Source organism: Puma concolor, chromosome B1 (genome assembly GCF_028749965.1).
Source record: "Puma concolor isolate L17-30 chromosome B1, mPumCon1.1.hap2, whole genome shotgun sequence".
Classification (NCBI taxonomy): domain Eukaryota; kingdom Metazoa; phylum Chordata; class Mammalia; order Carnivora; family Felidae; genus Puma; species Puma concolor.
The window spans coordinates 21,462,390-21,486,878 of NC_141670.1; the positions used below are offsets into that span (position 1 = coordinate 21,462,390).

Below are 24,489 nucleotides of genomic sequence, written 5' to 3' on the forward strand. Positions count from 1 at the left end.
TAATTATTAGTCTCTTACTTGAGCCTTCTGCAGTGCAACACTTTTGGCTTATTCTTTATGAATACCTCAACTAGATGTTAAAATTCATATTTATCTCCTTTCCAAGAATGCATTTACTCTTATTCTGAAAGAGTACATTTGGTATGATTTACTGTGGCTTCTTTTTAAAGCTGACACAATATAGCCGATAATCTGATTGGTTTCCTCTTATTTTGATCTTCACCTCTTTAAAAAAAAAATAGGAATTACAAAGATTCCCTTTTGAATAGCCACATAGTTGCTGAATTTCAGAGTCTGTGTCAATTTTATTGTCTCTTAAGAGGCAATGATATTTTATAACTTCTGTAAGAGGAACATTATGATCTTTACTAAATCTAGCTCTTGGATATAAGATATTTGGCTGATAGTTTTGTAATGTTCCTGAGCTGTTAATTCTAGATTCCCCATTGTGTTAAGTTCTGTTGGGGCAGGTCAGCAAACTGGCCTACAGGCCCAAACCAGCCTGCTGCCTGTGTTTCTATGGCCAGTGAGATGAGAGTGGTTTTTACAGTTTTAAAATGGTTGGAAAAAAATCAAAAGATTAATACTTACTGACCTGTGAAAATTACATGAAGTTCAACTTTTAGTGTCCATAAATAGTTTTATCAGAATGCAGCCAGACTCATCACTTCTGCACTGTCTATGGCTACTTGTGCACTACAGTGGGAAGGTTGAGTAGCTGCTACAGAAACCGCTTATGGCATTCTCATCATTTCACATTCCTTCTTGGTAAGCTGATGGAGATCCGACGTGCCTTGTATATCTGTACAACAACAGTTTATTATTTCCTCTCTTACCCGTTCATAACCATCATGTCACAACAAGAAAATTGCACTTTGAATGATGTGCCTAGAAGGCACACTGGAGTGTGGATTATTTTACCTCATTATATGGGAAAATACTGTTTATTATGCAACGACACCGTAACTGTGCTGAAAAATACAATATATGTTGACAAAACCACACCAAGTACTCATCACAACATACCCAACTACTGGGGAAGCAACAGAATTAGAAAATGTAAAATGGAATAGTTCACCACATCATGATTTCTTCACAAAAGTAATAAATGAAAATGAGGCTATACCCAAAGTATGTTTATGACTGGCCCGGTTGTTAGTGAAACAAAGCTATTATTTTTTGAAGGCAGTAGCCCAAAGAAACGTGTCTAGAGAAAATTCACAGACTTAGCCTTTGGGAAAAACAGTTGGATGAAGAGTGAGGACACCGGGCACAACATCAACAGTTACTTATAAAATGACAAATGATTTTGATATTTTTTTTCGGCTCTTAGGTCAGATGTTCTAGTACTTTACCGGCTAGTATTCTTCATTTGAGAAATCAATGCTAAGTTTGATGTGACCAAAAAATTTGTTTCTTTTAGTAGCCTGTGTGGAAATACAGGTGAGACTGTTTTCAAGGAAGTTGGGAAACCACTAAGTTGGTGCAACCTGAAATTTAAGATGTGACAGTAACTGTGAAATACGTAAAAATCTGCAGGAAACAGGAAAAGGTTTAGTTGGTCAAACTTGAGACCCTGTGAGAAAACGTAAAGCATTGTGGTTTGACAGGCACCCATTTCACTTCTGTCATGCGCCTTTGTTTCCTTTTCTTCTAAACAAGAATAAACACTGTTAGCTGGTGTCTCAGACCAGCGCAAAGACCCTGTGGAAAGAGAGTAAACTAAAAAATCATAGTTGAGCTATATGTATGTAGAGAGACTCTCCTCCAGGTGATTATAGCCATTCTAGGGTTCATCCATATCCTCTCCTTGCCTCAGTAAATTTTTTAAAGAATTTTAAAACACATATGCATGTTACACTAAGATGAGTGTGTAATTAAAGTTGATTTTTACTAATAATCGCCTTTCACAATAAATGGTTAAGTCATTTAAGATGCTTTTAATACCAGACCTTAGGGGGCTCTCCTTACTGACAGAAAAAGACAGGAACTCTACCTGTGACAACAGCCTCGCTTTCATAGTTGAATAAAAAACAGAAGAACTGAAACTTTCTGTGACAACAGTTTTAATTCAGCATCAACAGAATTCTTTGTAGCATTATTTTTTTTCTCATTTTAATGAAGCACCTTTATCTGTCAAACAAGAACTATTAAGTATTAACAAATTCAGGTCAGGAGAGCTCCTTACACTGGAAAACCTTCCCTGGAAGATGCAACATAAATGATAGTTTTTAATAAATCATAAAATAGTCCCGTCCTTTCCGAGTACCGAGGAGCTCCTTCACACAGCACAAGCTAGAGCTTAAAATCACTTATCAAGAGGCCCCCTTTGGTTTCCCTGGTACTCAGAAATAAGTCCACTCAAAAGATGAATCAACAGACATTTTCCCCCCACCTGTAAGCTGACAAATACGAAATACTGGTTGCAAACAAGAACATCAAAGATCTCTCTGGGCATGGTCCCCAGTTTTGTTTTCGCTGTCACGTTCCTGCCGTGAGAAAAAGCTGCAAGCGATCTGCAGTTGTCTTTTGCCCAAATGGTCACATTTGAATTTTTTGTTGGTGTAAGAACAATTAAAGGATGAGCTCTTAGTGACCTGGAGTGTATTATGGTAAGACATCCTTGTATGTACATCCTCTTTTTTTTGAGGATGGAAATACACTGAACATCACACCGGGGGACAGATGTATTTCAAAAGAGGGGAAATCTGCTGGTTTATAATAGAAGGGAGTAACAATTTTTTCACAGGTTGTTTCCTTGAAGCATGAATCACACGATGACTACCTTCATTTTTTAAGAACATGTTTTATAAATCCTGTGATTTCTCTAGAGAGGGTAGTTTTTGTCAAACATATGTCGTTGTTTCCCGTACTTAACTGTTGAACGCACCGTACTCAAGTTTTACAGTCTGTTTCTAATTGTCCTCAGAATCATTTTACTAAGAGATCATGATCTCATCCTGTCATCCACCTCTCAAAAAAAGAGCTTTGTTATGGCCAGGTTGTAGACCAATTTTGTCTGTAATAGCTCTGGTAGACCATTAGGAAAAGTGTACCTTGAAAGCAATTTCGATTGTCAATGCAAAGGCAATTTCATATAGACCGCTAATAATGGTGATCAACCAGACTTTATTATGGTAGAACAGGAGGGAATTCATGGGTAAGCACTGCCTTGAATGGCTCATCATTGTATTTAGATGCAACAAAGTTTTGTCTTTAAAAAACAAACCGTCTTCATTGCACAATGGCAAATAGTTAACTAAAGTATATGAAGTATTTGCACAATATTTAAAAAAATTCTTAAAAATTTTCTCTCTATGGTAGAATTTCTAAAAACAGGAAAAAATCAAAATTATCAGTTAAGTGGACTATCAGGACAGTGGAAGTATAAGTGTCTTCAAGTTTCAGTTGAGCAATTAAATTTTTTAAAGCAAAATGTTTAAAATGTTTTTAAGGTACATTTTATAAATATGTACAAAAATGCAGGTCTATCTGATGCTTTATTCACTCAGGTAAACTTTATACTGCATATCTAATGAGATATGCCATCATCTCTAAAAATTCTAACCACCTAGATTAAAAACAAAACCCTTGAAAGATTATTCACTGTATGAAAACAAAAAGGGAACCAATGCAACTTAATGGAAAAAAATTTATTCGTAAAAATTTTTTTCGAATGATTCTACTGTGTATCAACTCATCATGTATATCAATAATTACACAAAAGACCTAAAGGGGGAAAATTTAACAGTACTCTCGCAAGGGAAAGAATAAAAACCCCACTTTTTTCTTAGCTTCTATTTTGACAAGAAGGAACACCTCACAAAATCCTGTCCACAAAAATGGCTATAGTACTCTGTGCTTTGAAAAAACCTGGCTGCATATATTTCGTAATACATCACGTGATGCTGTTGCCCTTAAGACTCGTAGCAGTAGCTATAGGTTCCAACCTGGCACTTCAGGTAATAAAAAATGATGACCAAAAAATGCTTTAAAAGTAACAAGTAAAAATGCATCATATCTTCTGAGATTTCCTGAAACGGATTGTCAGATCAAAATCTTCAGGTTTAAAAAAAAAAAAAAAATCGGAAAGAGTATCCCTGTTGTTCAAAGAATTGCACTCAAATGATCTTTAAATGGACTTGGCTGACATTGGTTCTTTCATAAACTCATTAAAATGTAAGCTTTATATTTTTAGAAAGAACAAGTAATTGCAAGGATCTTTCTACTCCATTATCCTCCAGTCTCCTGGTCTCTTCAGTGTTGCATTTTTGTCTAACTCAGATTTTGAAAAGTGTAATACCATTGTCTCTTTGATTAAATACTGGTTCCTTAACTGTGCACATTTTAAAAGATAATCTGCTTTAAATTCTCAAAATCAGTACCAAAAACTGTTTAAGCTTATTCTAATCTCTAACATTTACAAAACTTACACTCCACTCAAAAAAAGAATAAAACTTTTTCAAATAGTGCGTACAAGGCACAAGAGCTTCCTAGTATATTTACCGAAGCCGAACGTTTTGGCATTGACAAACACACCACATTAGTTTACCTTAAACTCAATTTCCAAACAGCACGCCATTTAGTTCAGGTTGAACTAAATTTCTGAAAGTATACGATTTGTTTTAATGATTTGCATAATTTAGTCTTAAGTATTTGAAGAACTATAAAGTTAAGTGTCATACTTTTGATGAGAGGGGACACGGAAAAAATATAGATACCAATGGAGGATTAATCTATTGGCCCATTGGCGATGCTTAACAAATTCAATACATTTGCTCTGTTCAGTAGAACAAATAACCTAAAAAACAGATTTTCAAAAAAGCCATACTGGCAAAAGAACATAATAAACCAACCATAATTGTTTTTATATAGATTTTCCCCCGGTTTAAGAAGATTGGGAGAGATGAAAAATATATCTTGGATGTAATAGAAATGTGTTAGTTGTGACAAAAAATTTGCCAGCTAGTTGCTTATCAGTGAGTTCAGTCTTCAATCAATGATCACACTTCTTTTCCAGCAGGGAACAAAGCCTAGAATTAAAGTCTGGCAAAAAATGATGGCAGTTTTCAAGTGTGGGCCAATTAAAATTTGCAATGAATTCATAGTCATTAGAGTTCACTCAGTCTGGGGCCAGATTTACAGCAGAGGGAAGAAACAAGTCTGACAGGCTCCCTCCACCTCACAGGTAACTAACAGGTTTTATGAATAAAGCTCTCATTATACTGTAATTTGAAATCTTTTAAACTTCAGTATCTTAATAGTCTCAATTTTCTGAATTAGAAAAATCAGATGGTTAATGGGCTTTTTATGTGTATACATTCTACAACCCAAATATTTGGGTGAAAATAAGCCCATGAATTTATTCCAAGTTTTTATGATAGAAGATATTTTTGTCCTTGATTCATAAACCATAATTACTTTTAATATTTAACAGGAATTTGTGTTAGTTGAAACAATCTCTATACTGGTTTTTTTTTAAATGTGTTATATTTTAAGCAACGGCTTGGAGAGAACTAACCAATTCATATTCTGCATATCCAGCCAAGAAGAAATGGGAACCACGGGCCCGTGGTGCCTTCCTGTGGGAAGCCTCTGCCATCCACCAGCAGCACTGATACCTTGAAATGAAACAGAAATCATGAAATTATTGTGTTAACTATAAAAAAAAGCAAAAGCAAAAACAATTCATTCAATGTTTGTTGAGTAACATTCCCTGCTCAGAATTCCATGTTTTCTGTGCTGGAAAGCTCAGATGTGTTCTTGAATTCAGACCTCTACATCTGTCCTTCTCAAGCTATAATATGCATATACAAGGCCAGAGGATCTTGTTAAAATGCAGAAAATGCAGATTCTGATTCAGTAGGTCCAGGGTAAGGTTTGGGGCCCCAATGCCAGCAGCAGGACTGCTAGTTCTGCATTTGTCTGAAGCCAGGAGGAGTTTAGAAGTGCCAGCTAAGCTGGATGGGGATGTAGGAAAATCATTTTGAAACTTCATGTGCATAGAAGCACAGCATTTTTTTTTTTAAGTTTATTTATATTTGAGGTAGAGAGCGAGCAAGCGAGTGGGGGAGGGGCAGAGAGAGAGAGGGAGAGAGAAAGGATCTCAAGCAGGCTCCACCCTGTCAGCAGGGTGCCCAATGCAGGGCTCGAAACCATGACATGTGAGATCATAACCTGAGCTGAGATCAAGAGTCAGATGCTTCACTGCACCTGAAGCACAGCATTTTTTCTTTATATAAGAGGGAAGGTTGAAAAGGCTAAATTTTACTTACACATCAGTGCTACTATGGGTCTAGGGACATAACGATCTGCAAAGTATGAACTAATAAATATTTTATAAAAAGCCCACAAATAATTTATTAATGTACTTCAAAAAGAGAAGAGATGGAAATATCATTCAGAATATAATTAAATTAAGCCTATCAATATCATGTGCGCTGAACAAATTGCAAGTCTGAGATGTAAAGCAGGAAAAACTATTTTTTAAATATTTTAAAAACAATTTGGAATATTAGCTACTTTGGGAAAATTCAATTTCTAAAGACACATTTGAATGTCCCTGGTTATGTCAATATATAGAACATTTAACACATATGACCTCACAAACAAATGGTAATTAGAACTAATGGTTCAAAATACTGAAAAAACATCCTGTGAAACTTTATATGCTTTACAGAACTAGTATAATATTTTATTTGTAGTATTACTTAGTAATTCAATTATTGTGTATTCAGTTACATTTTAAGAATTCCCTCTAGAGAGGCACCTGGGTGGCTCAGTTGGTTAAGCGTCTGACTTTGGCTCAGATCATGATCTCACAGCTCATGAGTTTAAGCCCTGTGCTGGGCTCTGTGCTAACAACTCAAAGCCTGGAGCCTGCTTTGGATGATGTGTCTCCTTCTCTCTGTGCCTGTTCCCCATTCACGCTCTGTCTCTATCTCTCTCAAAAATAAACATTAAAAAAATTTCAAAAAGAATTACTTCCAGAAATTTAATATTGTCTTTTTGCCATTTAACCAAGTTAAGATGAAATTTTCACTATCCTAACCATAGTTATGATGAATCTGATCTACTATAAGATCATCCACAGTCATCCAAAACCAAAACATTAGTCAACTGGCAAATTCCCAGATCAGTTTTTTGCTGTTAGTACATAGTTACTTATCAAAACCAAAACCAAAGAAAGAAAGAAACAGATTTTAAAAAAAAGAAAGAAAGAAAACAGATTTAGAGGATTAAAATGGGTCAAAAACCAAAGAAAACAACCCAGATATCCATGAAATACTTTGACACAAATGATTTTGTGTTTTAGATTCCATTCTCTTGATTGTTTTTCGACTTTAGGATTCTAGATTGCAGTTTTATAAATAGAGATTTGTCTTGATAACTTTACTGTTCAACTCTATACTGTGTTCATTATAACAGCACATACAATTTTTTATTTTGTTTAGATGATTATGGCTTTGTTCCAAAGCTGCTCTTTATTGTATTAATTGCAGGCTGGCTTATAAAGAAATTACCTTTTAAAGAAACTGATTTAGAACAACAGGTTTAAAAAAAAATATGGTTTAAAGAAAATGATTTGGAGCACTTATTACTTTAAGGGTAACACATGCCATGGCGTGCTACTGTAACCCAAAATTGGGATGGCTAGAGGTTTGTACTAACAAGATATAATTGTCTTGTACTAAGACCCAGTGGAATTCTACTGACAGATGGTCAAGGATATAACTGCTGTAATCTGGAAGGATAGAAGAAAATAAAAAACTCCAGGAACCTATCATCTGACAAGATAAGTGCCAAGTAAAGTTCAATATTTTAGGAGTAATCCTTGCCATTTAGTGCATTGCTATAAAAATGAATTTCATTCATCAACTTACTCCAATTATTTGTCAAGTTACCCTACATACAGGCTAATACCAAAGCTAGGTCCACCTGCACAGGTCTCCAACATGATACACGATAGGATCCTAAGGGTTAATTAAAACATCTTCAAATTTCAATCACTCAAAAATAAATAATAACATTTATGGGAACTATTTGCCCTAAGAGAACTGGAAAATTGTTAAAAATACAAAGCATAACAATTAAGAAAAAAACGTACCTTACTTTCATAAAGTATGAATTTATTTTGTTTGAAGAGTTAAGTCTCATTCTCCATGGTTAATGCAGGATTGCTCATACCTTCAAGAAAGAACATAAATTAGCATTTTGTTTTGGGGGGGGGTTCTTTTGAATAAATAGAGACTAGTTTTTTCATCCCTGATTCCCTCCATATGCTTCCAAAGGTGCCTTGCATGCAGTACAGGTTTGTAAGACGATCATACAGAAACACACACACACACACACACACACACACACACACACACACACACACGTACAGTGTTGACCACCCAGAGTGTCACAAAAATAGCACTTTAATGTTTATTTATTTTTGAGACAGAGACAGAGCATGAATGGGGGAGGGACAGAGAGAGAGGGAGACACAGAATCGGAAGCAGGCTCCAGGGTCCGAGCTGTCAGCACAGAGCCGATGCGGGGCTCGAACTCACAGACCGTGAGATCATGACCTTAGCCAAAGTCAGATGCTTAACTGACTGAGCCACTCAGAGGCCCCACAAAAATAGCACTTTAAAAAGAGACATACACCTGAGGAAGTGGGCGGGGGGTGGGGGTGGGCAGGAACAAAAACATTAAAGATAACATTGGATTGGGCACTTCTCACATCATCTTAAAGTACTCTTCCTAATTCTACATTTACCTACTACATCCTGCTGAAACTCATCTTGGAGCCCTCCCTCACCTCATCCTTCTCACATTTCTTTTCCTTCTTTTACATCATCCTTTAGACTTTAAATATTCATCCATCCAAGTAACAGAAAATTAATCTAACATGCCAAATAAGTAACAGCACATAAAAAGGAAGAAATCCTTCTATGTTAATGCAGAACTGTACGAGGAAACATGAATTCCTTCTGAAAGAAAGGGAGCTCTTTGTCTTTCCACCCCCCAAAAACTGACCCCTGACTATACATCACTTCTTTGCCTCCAAGAAAACTGAGGGATTCACAGGGCTAACAGGTGTCATCAATTTTTGTTTAGGCAATATCTAGCCCTTCCCACAGACTGGAAAATGGAATGGCCGGTTTGAAGGTGGGAGAAAGACAAAACCAGGAATACTCAAAGGATGGGGATCTTTATCTATTCCTTAAGCACAAAACTCTTTAAAGAAAGCCTATATTTTATTTTTTTTAATTTTTTTTAATGTTTATTTATTTTTGAGACAGAGAGAGACAGAGCATGAATGGGGGAGGGGCAGAGAGAGAGGGAGACACAGAATCAGAAGCAGGCTCCAGGCTCTGAGCCATCAGCCCAGAGCCCAACGCAGGGTTCGAACTCACGAACCGTGAGATCGTGACCCGAGCTGAAGTCGGACGCTCAACCGACTGAGCCACCCAGGCGCCCCAGAAAGCCTATATTTTAGCAGAATATGACTGATTGTATATTAAATAATGACCTTAGAATTTTTAGTTAGAACTGTCATGTTTTACCATCACTAAATTCCAAAGAGATTTCAAATAAAACAACAAACACTTTAAAGTGAAGTGAGCCAGGGTGCCTGGATGGCTCAGTTGGTTAAGCATCCGACTTCAGCTCAGGTCACGCATGATCTCACGGTTTGTGGGTTCGAGCCCCGCGTCGGGCTGTGTTCTGACAGCTCAGAGCCTGGAGCCTGCTTTGGATTCTAGGTCTCCCTCTCTCTCTGTCCCTCCCCCACTTGTGCTCTGTCTCTGTCTCTCGAAAATGAATAAACGTTAAAAAAAAGTAAAAAAAATAAAGTGAAGTGAGCCAAAGTCTGGCAGCACTAGGAGAGAGTTTGAAGAAAGGACTAGAAATGAAGGAGAAGATTTTCTGGCTAATGGTGCTTTCATCATGCATGTATGATTTTATACTCAATTATAAGGGACACCACACGCATCCATATATGCTGGCATGCATGATCACATGCTTTGATTAATCCTCACCAACCCTGAGAAATAAGGAGCATTTTAAGAAAAGAAAGCTAAGTCTAAAAGAGATTAGGTAACTACAAATCTCACACACCAATTAGGTGTCAAAATTGAGATCTGAAATCAGGTCTAACTTCAAACCCTTTGCTGATAAACTATACTAACTGATGCAGTCACAGATTAAAATCAACAGCAATACAACAGAAATGTGAGTGGGATTTGAAGAAATAACAGCTTAAGTTACGGCAATCACGCAATCACTTTACTCTGACATTCTGAAACTGGATAGAAATCTTAGAGTAAAAGAATCACATTAAGATCTTTTTCACTGGATGTTTTTCAATCTGTTGCCTGAGTCAATTACTTTTTCCATTAAACATTTACATTTTGAGTATACTTACATCATGTTATTTAATAGGCAATAGTTAATATTTGGTTCTTACACTGGGATAAAAGCAATGTAGATCTATCTTTCACAAAATGATCTTCTTCAGCTAACATTAGACATTAACCAAAGGCCTTTACAAAAAAAAGTTCCTGAAAATTAATTCTAAATTTACAATGGGAATCCAACTCCAAAATTTTGTAGGTTATATGATGGGATTGTTTTCACTACCTTCACCTTTTGTTAAAGGTGAATAAGCACCTTAATTAAATAAAACAGTCAAATCAGGACACCCTTACCAGCTTTGCCTTTTCCTGGGTTTGCACTGTTCTCAGTCCAAGACTGGGAATCCGTGAGAAGGTGACTCTGGGACTCTCTCAAGGGCTTTGCAGGGAACTGATGGTTTTCAGGACTGAATAAGAATAATCATCATCATAATCATCATGTTAATTCTTGATCGCGTTATGTTGAGTGTTTCTCAAAGTACAGAATTCAAACAACTTCCCAAGGGAATTTGGGGAACAGGGAATAAGGTATTAAATGGCACTGACTCGCAATGAGAAAACCGTTCTCCCTTCCCTTGTCTCGTCATTCTTCCGAATATAACAAGATGACAATCCTTGACTCTGGCGTCTCCATCTTTGAAAGAACAGGCCTCCGTCTCTGACTTTAGCAGGTGAGGGATTTTAGTTAGAATTTAATAGTGTTTAATTATCAATTTTATTTTTTAAAGTTGTATTCTATTTATGGCAATATATCGCAGTTTTCATTTATGACAGTGAGGTACTGTTTGATTTAAAAATAAACTTCAGGGGCGCCTGGGTGGCGCAGTCGGTTAAGCGTCCGACTTCAGCCAGGTCACGATCTCGCGGTCCGTGAGTTCGAGCCCCGCGTCAGGCTCTGGGCTGATGGCTCAGAGCCTGGAGCCTGTTTCTGATTCTGTGTCTCCCTCTCTCTCTGCCCCTCCCCCGTTCATGCTCTGTCTCTCTCTGTCCCAAAAATAAATAAAAACGTGGAAAAAAAAATTTAAAAAAAAATAAAAAAAAAAATAAACTTCAGTGCCAATTTAAATAAATATGTTAAATAAAAATATTAGTTTTATGTGGTATGTGGATATGGAAAACATATATATGAAGGTGATAGCAGAAATAAAAGTTTGAGAAAAATTGGCCTAGTGTTTCTAAAGTGGCCTAACTAGTCTTAAAGAATTCTCTATCTTCCTCTCTTAAACTGAAACAACAAATTTAAGTGCTATCTTGCAAAAATGTTGGAAACATCTGACAACATCAGGTTTTACAAATGTTGTTTAATTTGGAGAATGAAGAGTCTTCAAAGAAGAATTTAAGTTTTAAAATTTAAGTACCCATGCTACATATCAATCTATTGGGTGGCATGAAAAAATAAAAATTAAAAAATAACATTTCACTCAGAAAAAAATATTGGCATAGAAACTATATAAGTGTAGTTTTAGAACACCCTGAAATAGTAATTATAATCATGTTCAGAAAAAAAAGTTCAATTTCTTCCAAGAATAATTTCACATATGTGAGTTGACTATACTATATTTTTTAAAGGATATGCTTTTGCTCCTTAATAATTACCTCATATCTAAAATTGGAGAATATTTTAATTTTGTGCAGCTTTAACATCCCTTTATTAAAATTCTGGAGATAAATCTTTAAAAATAAAGAGCATGTCTCCTATTTATATGAAAAAACCCCAAATAACTCTTGTATTCTAATTTTTATTATTCTTCAGGAAAGGGCCCATACACCTGGTTTAGCATAGTAACCAGGTCCTGGTTTAGGGAATCCTTGCAGATTCGTTACTGCCAACAAGACTAACAAATGGCAAGGAAGGATCCATTCATTCAACTGTATTCATTGAGTACCTATTACACCAAGGAATAAAGTCTTTGATCGCACAGAAATTTCACTGTAACTGAGGAAGAATAATAATAAATAAGCAAATATGTAATAAGTCAGGTGACAGGAAGAGCTGACAACAGAAAAAGAGAGAGTAAGGGGAAGCGAGGGAGCAGGTCCCTATCTTACAAAGGGTTTTCAAAGATAGCCTGTATTGTGAAGTTACACCTGAGCTGGAAGTGAATTAAGAAAAGGTCGAAGAGCATTCAGATAGCTGGAAAAAAAAATGGGTAGGAAGAGGAATTGGCAAGTACAAAGACAATAAATAAGGGACATGCCAGGTACATTTGGGGACCAGCAAGATCTGTGTGTCTGAGGACCGTGAGGGATGAGAAGGTGGTAAGGGATGACATTAGAGAGCTACTGGGGCCAGATTAGACAGAACAAGGTAAGGACACTAATTTGATTTATGCTGATTAAGATGGGAAGCCAAGGGAGGGTTTTGAGCACAGGAGTGACACAATCTGATTCTTAATGGAGAGTAGACTGAAGTAGGGCAAAAATGGAACCAGAAAGACCAGCAAGGAAGATGTGGAAGTAATCCATGTGAGAAATGATGCCTTGGACCGGAAAGCAGTCTGGGGGTGACAAAAAGTATTCGGATTATTGGCATATTTTGAAGGGGCATCTGACAGGATGTGCAAATGGAGTAAATACAAGGTAACGAAAGAGGAGTCTAGAATGGTGCGTGGTTTCTGGCCTGAGCACCTGGGAGAATGGGGTCACGTATACTGACATCCAGAAGGATGGAGGAGAATCAGATTTAAGCCAAAGGGTGTTGATGGTTGGAAATCAAGATATCCGCTTTGCACCTGTTCAGTGGGAGATGACTTTTAGACATTTAAGTGGGAATGTTCAGTAGACAGTCAGACATAAAACTCTGCAGTAGAGAGGAGAGGCAGCCACTTGCCATAACAATTTTATATGGGCTCATCAAGGAGGAATTATAGAATTACATAAAAGACAATTTAGCTGTCAAAATCCAATCCCAAAATTTAAAGGAAAAGGAAGTCGATAGTGGTTACTTGACCCCTTCAAGATCACCTAGCAGGGCAAAAGTGCCAGAATTAGGATTTCTCCGAGGGCCTTTGGTACACTTAGTAGAAGGAGAGATACCATCTCTGAAAACCAAATCTTCTTGAACTACAAAAACCACTTAAAGGGTAAAAAACGTTACTGAAAACTACTAAACTTTATAAAAGCTTGAAAACATTCTAAATAATCTATTAAAGTGATATTTTTCTGCATGAAGATACAAGGAAAATCGTTAAGATATAACTCTGTTAAATTTTCAAGCCCAAACTCAAAGGGGACATCCCACTAAGACTCCGGTGCCTTTGAATGTCCCTGGGAAACACATCAGAATGGCCTCCTCATTAACTTGTTCAGTCTACTGTGTCCAAGGTCACGCTGGGGATGGGGTGGCAAATAGGTTTCATCTCGTGACAATTTAAAATGGCTTTGGAACGGCTACCAGGGTCACTGCCTCAAGAAGAATTGTGGGGTCATGACAGGCTCCACCAGAGGACGTGCTGTGATCAATAAGAAATGGAGACAGCAGGAGCGGAGGTACAGGTGTTATGTACGTGGCATTCCAGCAAAGAAGAAACTCTCTAAAATTTAAGAATATTACAGTTATGCTCTTGCTACTGGCTTCCCCTTAAAAATTAGAGGTATGGCCATATTCAAATAAATCTGTCTTAAAGATGTGAAAGTTAGTGTTTTAAACTTAAAAATTCATACATAGCATTTAAAAGGTTTAAGTAGTTTTGCCTTTTGCCAGTTAATTGCAAAGTTAGAATCAAATTGTAAGGTCTTCCTCAAATTCTTGACAAAGCAAGGGCAAAAGTCTCCAAACACTAAATTTCTAGGGCCCCTTGCCTTTCCCTTCCACTGAAATGGCCCAGATAATGTTTACTGGTCTTTAATAAGCATTAGGAAATGTGGTGCACTAGCAAGCAGGTGTCTGGGATTCCATTTGATCTCCAAAAACCTAATCCAAGGAAGTGCTTCTTATCTCTTTATAATGTTATAGGTACCACAGAAAGGACCTGGGGGGTCCGAGGGCACGTTTCCTGTCTGCTCACCTGATCACTAGGGGAGCTAATTTGGACTTATATGCTCTTCTTTCAAGCACTACATTTTAAAAATCGTAATATACTTCAGTCAAGCAGCATGTATGGAGAATTAACACCTGTTTATCCAGAGTAATAACAGAGTTTGACAAGTATACTTAAAGCTCCCTATGTACCCCTCCCCAATCATACTTTCCTATCTCCCTCATTCCAAGCAGGAACCATTGTGGTCAAGTATCCTAGGTTTTTAATTTTTTTTTCCCCAAGAAATATATAGCCCAAGGACACAGGAGGAGAACATATATTATTTGAAAGTAAAATAGAAAAAAAATATGGGATTACGTTTTCAATGTTGAGTTCATTCCTGCAGGAGTAGATGGTTGTTCAGGATCCTGATTAACAAGGCAAGTTGGAAAGGAGCAGCCATCACCTAGACTAGAATCAAAACGAAAACTTACAACTGAGCAGTAAAAAAGGCCATAGTGTGAAACCATTACAGTGTGATGTTTGCCAGCGGAACACAGTTATGCTACGGACAAAACGGGTCTATCAGACCCTGGCTTCAATACAGCTTATTAAGGGAGAGGCTCAGTTAACTGACTTCCACACTGATAGAAGGGTGAACCACGAAATAATTCTTTTCACAAAAACAGGAATTCCCATGCAGAATTATAGTTCTTCTGTTGGGTTGCTTTCACTGGTTTAAAACCCAAATGTTTTCACAACAAACTACCTTGAAAAAACGGGTAGCAACCAGTACTTCTTCTCATCACCAAAAACTTGTCGCATGTTTTTACTGAAACCCAAGCTGAATCCATTCTTATCTGTTCCGTGTCGAAATACAGGACTTCTAAACGCCTCTGCCAAAAAATGGGAGAACAATCACATGAGTAACACATCTAGCAACCCCCACATTTAGGAACCACTGGACTAAATGAGGGAACTCTAAAAATCAATGGCTAGCCCCCTGTGAATGCACAACTCGCGTACCTATCAAAAGCTCTGCCACATAGATTGCCTATTCTGTTTTAGAGGATGTGATTGCATTTATTTCCATTTTTAAAGAATCCTTCTATTATGATTAGCAGCACATGTGCATTGCAAAAGAAAATCAGAAAACACAAATAAGCAAGTTAAAACTTTATAAATTCTGGATCTTTTTTAGATAGATGTGTGGATGGATAGATTTGAGGATCAGCTTTGCCATTTCTGCAAGAAAGGCCATTGAAATTGTAATAGGGATTACACTGACTCTGTAAATCACTTTGGGTCATACTTAAAAATATTAAATCTTCCAATATATGAACACGGGAAATCTTACCATCTATCTGCGTCTTTAGTTTCTTTCAGGCAAGCTTGGTAGTTTTCAGTGTACCACTGCTGGACCTCCTTGGTTACACTTATTCCTAGTTATTTTATTATTCTCATGCTTCTGTAAATGGAATTGTTTCTTTAATTTCTTTTTGGATGGTTCTTCGCTCGTGTATAGAAATACAACTGATTTTTCTGCATCGTGATTTTGTGTCATGCAACTATTAGCTCTAATAGTTTTTATCGTGGATTCTTTAAGTTTTTTTTTTTTTTTAATATAGAAGATCATGTCATCCACGAAGAAAGATGGTTTTACTTCTTCCTTTCCTATCTGGATGGCTTTATTTCTTTTTCTTGACTAATTTTTCTGGCTAGATTAAACACCACTAGGGAAAGTGGCCAATCTTGTTTTGTTTCTAGTCTTAGGGGAAAGGTTTTTATATTCACCATGGAGTATGATATCAGCTACAGATTTCTCATTAATGCACTTTATCATTTGGGGCTTGAGGAAGCCCCTTGTGCTGAAGAAATTCTCGTTTGCCTCTAATTTGTTAAGTGTTTTTACCTCGAAAGGGTGTTGGATTTTGCCAAATACTTTCTCTGCATTAGCTGAGTTGATCATGTGGTTTTTTTCCCCTTCATTGTATTATTGTGGTATATTACCATTGATTGATTTTTGCATATTGAAACACCTTTGCATTCTTAGGATAAATCTTTCTTGGCCACCATACATAATCCTTTTAATAAGCTGCTGGATTTGGTTTATTTTATTGAGGATTTTTGTACCTATATTCATAAGGGATACTGGGCTGTAGTTTTCTTGGATGTCTTTGTCTGGCTTTGGTATTAGGATAATCCTGGCCTCACAGAATGAGTTACAAAGTGCTATCCTGTCTTCTAATTTCTGGCAGAGTTTGAGAAAAATTGATGTTATTTTTATTTATTTATTTATTTTAATGTTTGGGAGAATTCACCAGTGAAGGCATATGGTCCTGGGCTTTCCTTTTTGGGAGGTTTTTGATTACCAATTCAATCCCTTTACTTGTCACAGGTCTGCTCAGGTTTTATATTTCTTCTTGAGTCAAATTAGTAGTTTGTATGTTTCTAGAAATTTGTCCATTTCATCTGGGCTACCTAATTTTTTGGTGTTCAGGGTATTCACTTATAACCCTTTTTATTTCCGTAAATTCAGTAGTAATATCCCCACTTTCATTACCGATTTCCATTAAGTCTTCTCTATTTTCTCTTTCTCGCTAATAACTTGTAGAATTTGTTCATATTTTCAAAGACCCAATTATTGATTTCACTGGACTTCTATGTTTTAAAGTCTCGATTTCTGTTGTCTCCTTTCTAATCTTTATTATTTCCTACCATTTGCTGGCTTTGGGTTTCCTTTGCTCTCTTTTTGTACTTCCTTAAGATTTGAAGTAACTGATTTGCGATATTTCTTCTTTTTTAATGGAATCATTTATAGCTAGCTGTGGATTTCCCATTAAGTACTGTTTTTAGCTGCATCCCACCTCTGTAGGGCTTTTGAACATACTGTTTCCTCTGCCTGAGATGTTATGGCTCTTACCATGACAGACTTCATAGGTTATATACTTGTTGCTTTGATAAGCCCTTCCCTGGCCACTCTAAGTAGGTTCCCTTCCATCATCCCAGTCCTCGATTCATACCTCAGCATTCTGTTTGTTTCCTGTATAACACTTGACATTTTGTAATTACTTTTATGTTTGGTTACAGATTTTCTGTGCCCCCCATAGACTATTTTGCCCTTGCTCACCACTGTATATACACAATGCTTTACACACAATGGACAGTCAAGAAATATACAGAATGAGTGCATTTGTAGGTGGCTAAGTGACCCTCTCATACAACAGGGTAGGAAATAAAAATGATTTTTACCACGTCAGGACAGGTTGGCATTTAATCATATGGCAACTTTTGATGCGTTTAAAGTTCTGTTAACTACAATTGAATACTCACCTAATGTAGATTTATTTTTGCTGACTAGCCAACAATGATAGCCAAACAGAGAAGACAAGCTGACAGAAAACATAGCTGCGGCAAAGAATAAAAACATAATATGGAACTTGGCTTGAGTATCGGGTAGGCCATTCTATAAAGAAAGGAAGAAAATAAAATGTTTTGTCAAAGGGATATGTATTCCCCTACTTTTGTAAGTAAGATTTTTTTTCTGCTCTGTTTTTTTAAAATTTAGATATGGAGAAAGATACATGGCTTTCTGTTAAAATGTTGAGGAAAAATGTCATAAGATTAAAAAATGTTTGCTATTAATTTATATAGATATTAAAAGATATTAAACTTGGGATATTTGTTTTTCATAACTGAATCATAGAAAAGTTGTGATACCATATGTGTAAACTATAACACTAGGAAGCATGATAAAAGGAACTATAAAATATAGTTTTTAATTTACTTCTCAAAAATGTTTTGTTAATATACTACAGCTTTACAAATGTTTAAATAGTTTTATTATAAAGCCTGAAAATGAAGGTTAACTGGCACAATTACTATTCTTATCGATGTTTTACATTACTACAAACAACAGCATCCACTACAAGAACACATACATTGACACGTCCACAGTAAGGCTTCGAGCTACTTTGAGGAACAGCATCACAGAAAAGATCAACACCAGTGCATAACACTGACCTAAAACAAGCCTTACGATATGCATGTGATTGAACAGGCCATCTCAAAGCAAAACCAGTTTGTCTCTCATTATATGTATTGTCCACTCTAGAAGGCCAGGCTTGGGCTACGGAAACTGAGTGAAACACCAGATCTGCTAGGAGATGTCCCCTTCTGATGGAAGGTCATACTGTCTCAATATCATATATTAGCACAGGTCACCAGCTCTCACTGACAGCTTTGACAGCAGAGTCCTCAGAGTAAAAACTGGTCATTCCATATATATATATGTATATATATATATATATATATATATATATATATATATATATGTATACATACGTATGTGTATATATATATATGTATACATACGTATGTATATATATATACATACGTATGTATATGTATACATACGTATGTATATGTATGTATGTATATGTATGTATGTATGTATGTGTATATATACATACGTATGTATGTATATATATGTATACACATACGTATGTATATATATACATGCGTATGTGTATATATATATACATACGTATGTATGTGTGTATATATATATATATATATGTGTATATATATATATATATCCACATACACATATATATATATGGAATGACCAGTATACGGATGTATATATGTATATATATGTATGTATGTATATATATATATATGTATATATGTGTGTATATATATGTATATATATATGTATGTATATATATGTGTGTGTGTGTGTGTGTATATATATATATATATATAGAATATGGTTTGCAACTAAAACCATCCATAGGAATGAGAAGCAGTGAGGTATTATCTCTCAGACATTCATTCGAGGCTATTCTTCAAGCTGGACATTGGAGTATTCTTGCATGCTAGGAGCATGTCCATATATATGCCTGTGCATTCCTAGTGCTTAGGGATGCAGCTGGCACATAGAGGCATTCAATAAATCTTTAAAAACAAATGAGCTACTTAAAGCCTAATCAAGCAATACCTAATAAAATTTCAGGATATTCTAGACATAATACTTTTAAAAATTAATCTTTACATATGTAAAGAAAACATTTCAATTTTTTTAAATACCAAAAAAAAAAATCTTCTAACAGAGTCAATTCTCATTATTCACTGTGGTTATGTTCTATAATGGTGCCATGAACACTAAATTTGTGGCTATGGATCCAATGCCAAAGGCAAAATAAAGGGTTAGGTTCCTGTGAGCCTCTGGTCACCATATTCTCAGCAAGTGATCACTACACAACCTCGTTTGATGTGTGTTTCTGCTTAAAGACACCTTGCTGACATCTTATTTAGTACATATTGTTGATTCATAGCCAACAACAGCGTAAGTCATGCCTGAAGGAAACTTCTCTAACACATGTATTTTCTCCATAAGGCACATTCTAGTCTTCTTTTGCTTAGAAACACCAGACAGCAAGCACTTCGGCACTACATTTGAAATAGCAAAATCACCAACAAAAAGTACAAAGTGCAAAAAATGTGACACTAATCAGAATGAAAAGCATACTTGTTTACAGTAAGGGGGAAAAAGAAGGCCAAACAAGGAGGCAGCATGTTGCCTTGTTTGATCTCAACTGGGAATGTGCACACGGGACGAGTCAAATTTTTCCCACTCTCAGCATGTCTGCAAATGACCACAAAAGCTCTGCGAGTACTGACTTTGGGATTACAGATAAATTTTAGCAAGCAGGAGAATTCACAATTACAGAATCTGTGAGCAATGAGGATTGACTATACAGAAATGAACTCTGTTTTATGAAATCTGTGTCTGAAATAACTTGATTACTGAAAATCTATTATGTACTTTTATATACCACAAAAAGGCACCAAGGTATTGACTTACTGTCCAAAATTTGATAAAATACTGTAAATCTGTAGCAGCAATAAAAAGGCAGTACAGCAGAGAATAAGCCAAGAAAAGGAGGAAAAATTTATAATTTGAAAATCCAACACAATTGTTCACCCTGTTAAGAAAACAAAAACAACAGTTTCAGTCAGCTGTGCACGTTCAACCTAGGTATACATATGCTCATCCTGAACACAGTATTTGGTTTCCTGTCATTTAAAATTCATTGGCATTTCTTTAAGCATGACTCGTAAGATTTCTTTCCACATACAACCATTAAAAAATCCACTTCACAAAAGAATTTGTTTAGATTTTTTGCTTTAATCAATCATGGACCGATAGCTGTGTATCGTGTCCATTTATGCAAATAAGCACATGCCTAAAAACACAGAGCTGGGGAGAAACCGCATGAAGTCAGGCAGACAAGAGGAACATGCTATGTTCTTTTTCTTTCTTACCTTTGGATTTAATTTCTAACTATGATTAAGTAACTTCAAATCTTTCAGGTTTTCCCGAATTAGATGAAATATCTTCACAAACTGCTTGCATGCCATCAGCACACCACTGAAGTAAACAGATTATCAAGGGGAGGTTTAAGAGAAGAAATAGGATTGAGAACCAAACTGCGGGGATCATAACGTAAAACTGCCACTTGACAATTACGTGGCCCTGACCAAGTGGAATAGTCTGCGAGACTTTCATTTTCCTTATCTGCAAAATAAACATTCCGGAGGTGGGCTTTATAGCCTTTGATTCCAAACATGGAGATTGATAATTCTCAGTTCTCACACTAAAGTATATTTGGGAGGAGGGGTAAGAATTCAAACTATTATATATCAATAAACATAAATACAAATACAACTCATACTTCATAGCCACACTCTTCTATCAATTTTTTTTATTTTTTTATTTTATTTTTTTTAATTTTCAGGCGCCTGGGTGGCTCAGTCAGTTAAGCGTCTGATTCTTGGTTTCAGCTCAGGCCGTGATCTCAGTTTCTTGACTTGAAGCCCTGCGTCAGGCTCTGTGCCGATAGGGCAGGGCCAGTTTAGGATGCTCTCTCTCTCCCTCCCTCTCTCTCTGCCCCTCCCCTACTGGCGCTGTCTCTGTTTCTCTCAAAATAAATAAATAAACTTAAAAAATTTGTTTCATTTTCTTTTTGATAAAGACAGGGAACTACAGGATGATCTCGTTGTAAATGTGACACAACCCCTAAGTGGAAATGGCTGGCATCTTCAATGGGTGAGTTAACTTTGTTAACTGGTACAATAAACCCAGTGCAAAGAACATACACGTATTGTTTCCTGGCCTCAAATGTCTTTTGCTTACTCTAATGTTAGCAAAGTGACCTCATTCTCTGTTGACTTTGCTAACAAACTAAGGCATTTTTCTTTTTAGATTTTTAAAGTAGAAGCGTACATATGAAAAATGTTTACCCAATTATACAAGATAAATAAGCCCCAGAGGTCTGTGGTGAACACTGTACCTATAGCTAACAACACTGTAGTGTGAACTTAAGAATTTGTTAAAAGAGGGGCGCCTGGGTGGCTCGGTCGGTTAAGCGTCCGACTTCAGCTCAGGTCATGACCTCACAGTTCGTGAGTTCGAGCCCCGCGTCGGGCTCTGTGCTGACAGCTCAGAGCCTGGAGCCTGTTTCAGATTCTGTGTCTCCCTCTCTCTCTGCCCCTTCCCTGTTCATGCTCTGTCTCTCTCTGTCTCAAAAATAAATAAACGTTAAAAAAAAAATTAAAAAAAAGAAGAATTTCTTAAAAGGGTAAGTGTTGTGTAAGTGTTATTACAATTAAAAAAACTTTAAAAAAAAGTAAAAAGGTAAGCCTTTATCTGGTTTATGAATAAATGGAAAATTTGGGGGGGGGGAGAAAAATGTTTATATCGTCTACCTCAAAAACCATAAGGTAAAGGGAACGGTATTAGATTTAGTAATTCTGGAACATAAAGGTATTGTATATTGCAAATAAGTAATAAAGAAGGCAAAACTTGTGGGTGCACATTGTATGAAAACAGTTATGATTCTAGTGCGAGTGTAAACCAATTGCTGAGATTGCCTTTTGTGACATCTCAATGAAACAATGGCAAGAAATAATATTGCAGAGAGTTCCAAACAAGCCTACTGTAATTGCATTCTGTCTCCAAAGGATGCAGGATAATCCCTTAGCTTCCTTGTGTTGGTTTCTAGAGGAGAGAATGGTTACATGGAAGCTGGGGTGTCTTAATACTCTGGACAATGGGGGCAAAGACAGTGACTCTTTTGTGGACCAGGGGAAGATAAGAAGGGATAGGAAAGATTATTTCTCTTCCTATGGGAATGTAAGAAGCAGGTTTGGTATTAAATGATACATAGCATTTTTATGAAAAGTAGAAGATTTTATAACATTGAATTTAACTTACTTTGACTTCTACTTAGGAGCATGATGTAATGTAACTTTAACTGTCACTTAGGAAACAGAAGAGAAAGTCAGTAAATAAAGACCAAGTATTTTAGAGTTTGATATGTACTTTACACTTGAAGAAATATAGTAATAAAATGTCTCTTCATAACAGACAGCTTTGATGAAATGTTTTAACTCTCCTTTGTAGACTCAATTTGAAAAGGAAGAGAACGTAACTGGACAGCAACATGCAGAAGAATGAAACTAAACCACTTTCTTACACCATTCACAAAAATAAACTCAAAATGGATGAAGGACCTGAATGTGAGAAGGAAACTATCAAAACCCTAGAGGAAAAAGCAGGAAAAAACCTCTCTGACCTCAGCCGTAGCAATTTCTTACTCGACACATCTCCAAAGGCAAGGGAATTAAAAGCAAAAATGAACTATTGGGCCCTCATCAAGATAAAAAGCTTCTGCACAGCAAAGGAGACAATCAACAAAACTAAAAGGCAACCGACTGAATGGGAAAAGATATTTGCAAATGACATAGTGGTTAAAGGGCTAGTATCCAAAATCTATAAAGAACTCACCAAACTCTACACCCGAAAAACAAATAATCCAGTGAGGAAATGGGCAGAAGACATGAATAGACACTTCCCTAAAGAAGACATCCAGATGGCCAACAGACACATGAAAAGATGCTCAACATCACTTCTCATCAGGGAAATACAAATCAAAACCACACTGAGATACCACCTCACGCCAGTCAGAGTGGCCAAAATGAACAAATCAGGAGACTATAGATGCTGGAGAGGATGTGAAGAAACGGGAACCCTCTTGCACTGTTGGTGGGAATGCAAACTGGTGCAGCCACTCTGGAAAACAGTGTGGAGGTTCCTCAAAAAATTAAACATAGATCTACACTATGAGCCAGCAGTAGCACTGCTAGGAATTTACCCAAGGGATATAGGAGTGCTGATGCATAGGGGTACTTGTACCCCAATGTTTATAGCAGCACTTTCAACAACAGCCAAATTATGGAAAGAGCCTAAGTGTCCAACAACTGATGAATGGATAGAGAAATTGTAGTTTATATACACAATGGAATACTACTTGGCAATGAGAAAGAATGAAATATGGCTTTTTATAGCAACATGGAGGGAAATGGAGGGTATTATGCTAAGTGAAATAAGTCAGGCAGAGAAAGACAGATACCATATGTTTTCACTCACATGTGGATCCTGAGAAACTTAATGGAAGACCATGGGGGAGGGGAAGGGGGAAAAAGTTACAGAGAGGGAGAGAGCCAAACCATAAGAGACTCTTGGATACTGAGAACAAACTGAGGGTTGATGGGGGGTGGGAGGGAGGGGTGGGTCGGTGATGGGCATTGAGGAGGGCACCTGTTGGGATGAGCACTGGGTGTTGTATGGAAGCCAATTTGACAATAAATCATATTTAATAAAAAAAATTAAAAGGAAGAGAATGTATTCTGTGTCTGAATGATTTTATATAGAGAAATAAAACATGATTGTGGTAAATATCCCTCGTGTGTTGTTTAAAATTCAGTGCAAACAGCTGTTGGCTCTGATTCAGAAAAAATGCTTTCTGGTTCTAAATTGGAGAAAGAACATAACATAGAAAAAAAAAAAGGAAAGAACGTGGCCTTTGGAGTCCAACAATCTTGCCATGGGACTTTAAGCCCACTCTTTAACTTTTCTGAGCCCCACTTACCCCTCCTCTTTAAAATGGGATAGGGGCGCCTGGGTGGCGCAGTCGGTTGAGCGTCCGACTTCAGCCAGGTCACGATCTCGCGGTCCGTGAGTTCGAGCCCCGCGTCAGGCTCTGGGCTGACAGCTCAGA

General features: G+C 36.7%; 1 protein-coding gene across 2 annotated transcripts in view; it reads right to left on the minus strand.

Annotated features, from left to right (window-relative positions):
• Nucleotides 1–3,109: 3,109 nt before the first annotated feature.
• ZDHHC2 (zDHHC palmitoyltransferase 2) overlaps nucleotides 3,110–24,489 on the minus strand; it is a 70,854-nt gene continuing 49,474 nt past the window's right edge. For both annotated transcript variants that reach the window (XM_086703280.1, XM_086703281.1), the window contains exons 7-13: nucleotides 20,232–20,352; nucleotides 17,696–17,828; nucleotides 15,132–15,258; nucleotides 14,741–14,833; nucleotides 10,698–10,810; nucleotides 8,113–8,187; nucleotides 3,110–5,621 (exon numbers count right to left, since the gene is read on the minus strand). In XM_086703280.1, the coding sequence (XP_086559406.1) occupies nucleotides 8,147–8,187; nucleotides 10,698–10,810; nucleotides 14,741–14,833; nucleotides 15,132–15,258; nucleotides 17,696–17,828; nucleotides 20,232–20,352 (628 nt within the window). In that variant the 3' untranslated portion in view covers nucleotides 3,110–5,621; nucleotides 8,113–8,146. The remainder of the gene's footprint in view (nucleotides 5,622–8,112; nucleotides 8,188–10,697; nucleotides 10,811–14,740; nucleotides 14,834–15,131; nucleotides 15,259–17,695; nucleotides 17,829–20,231; nucleotides 20,353–24,489) is intronic.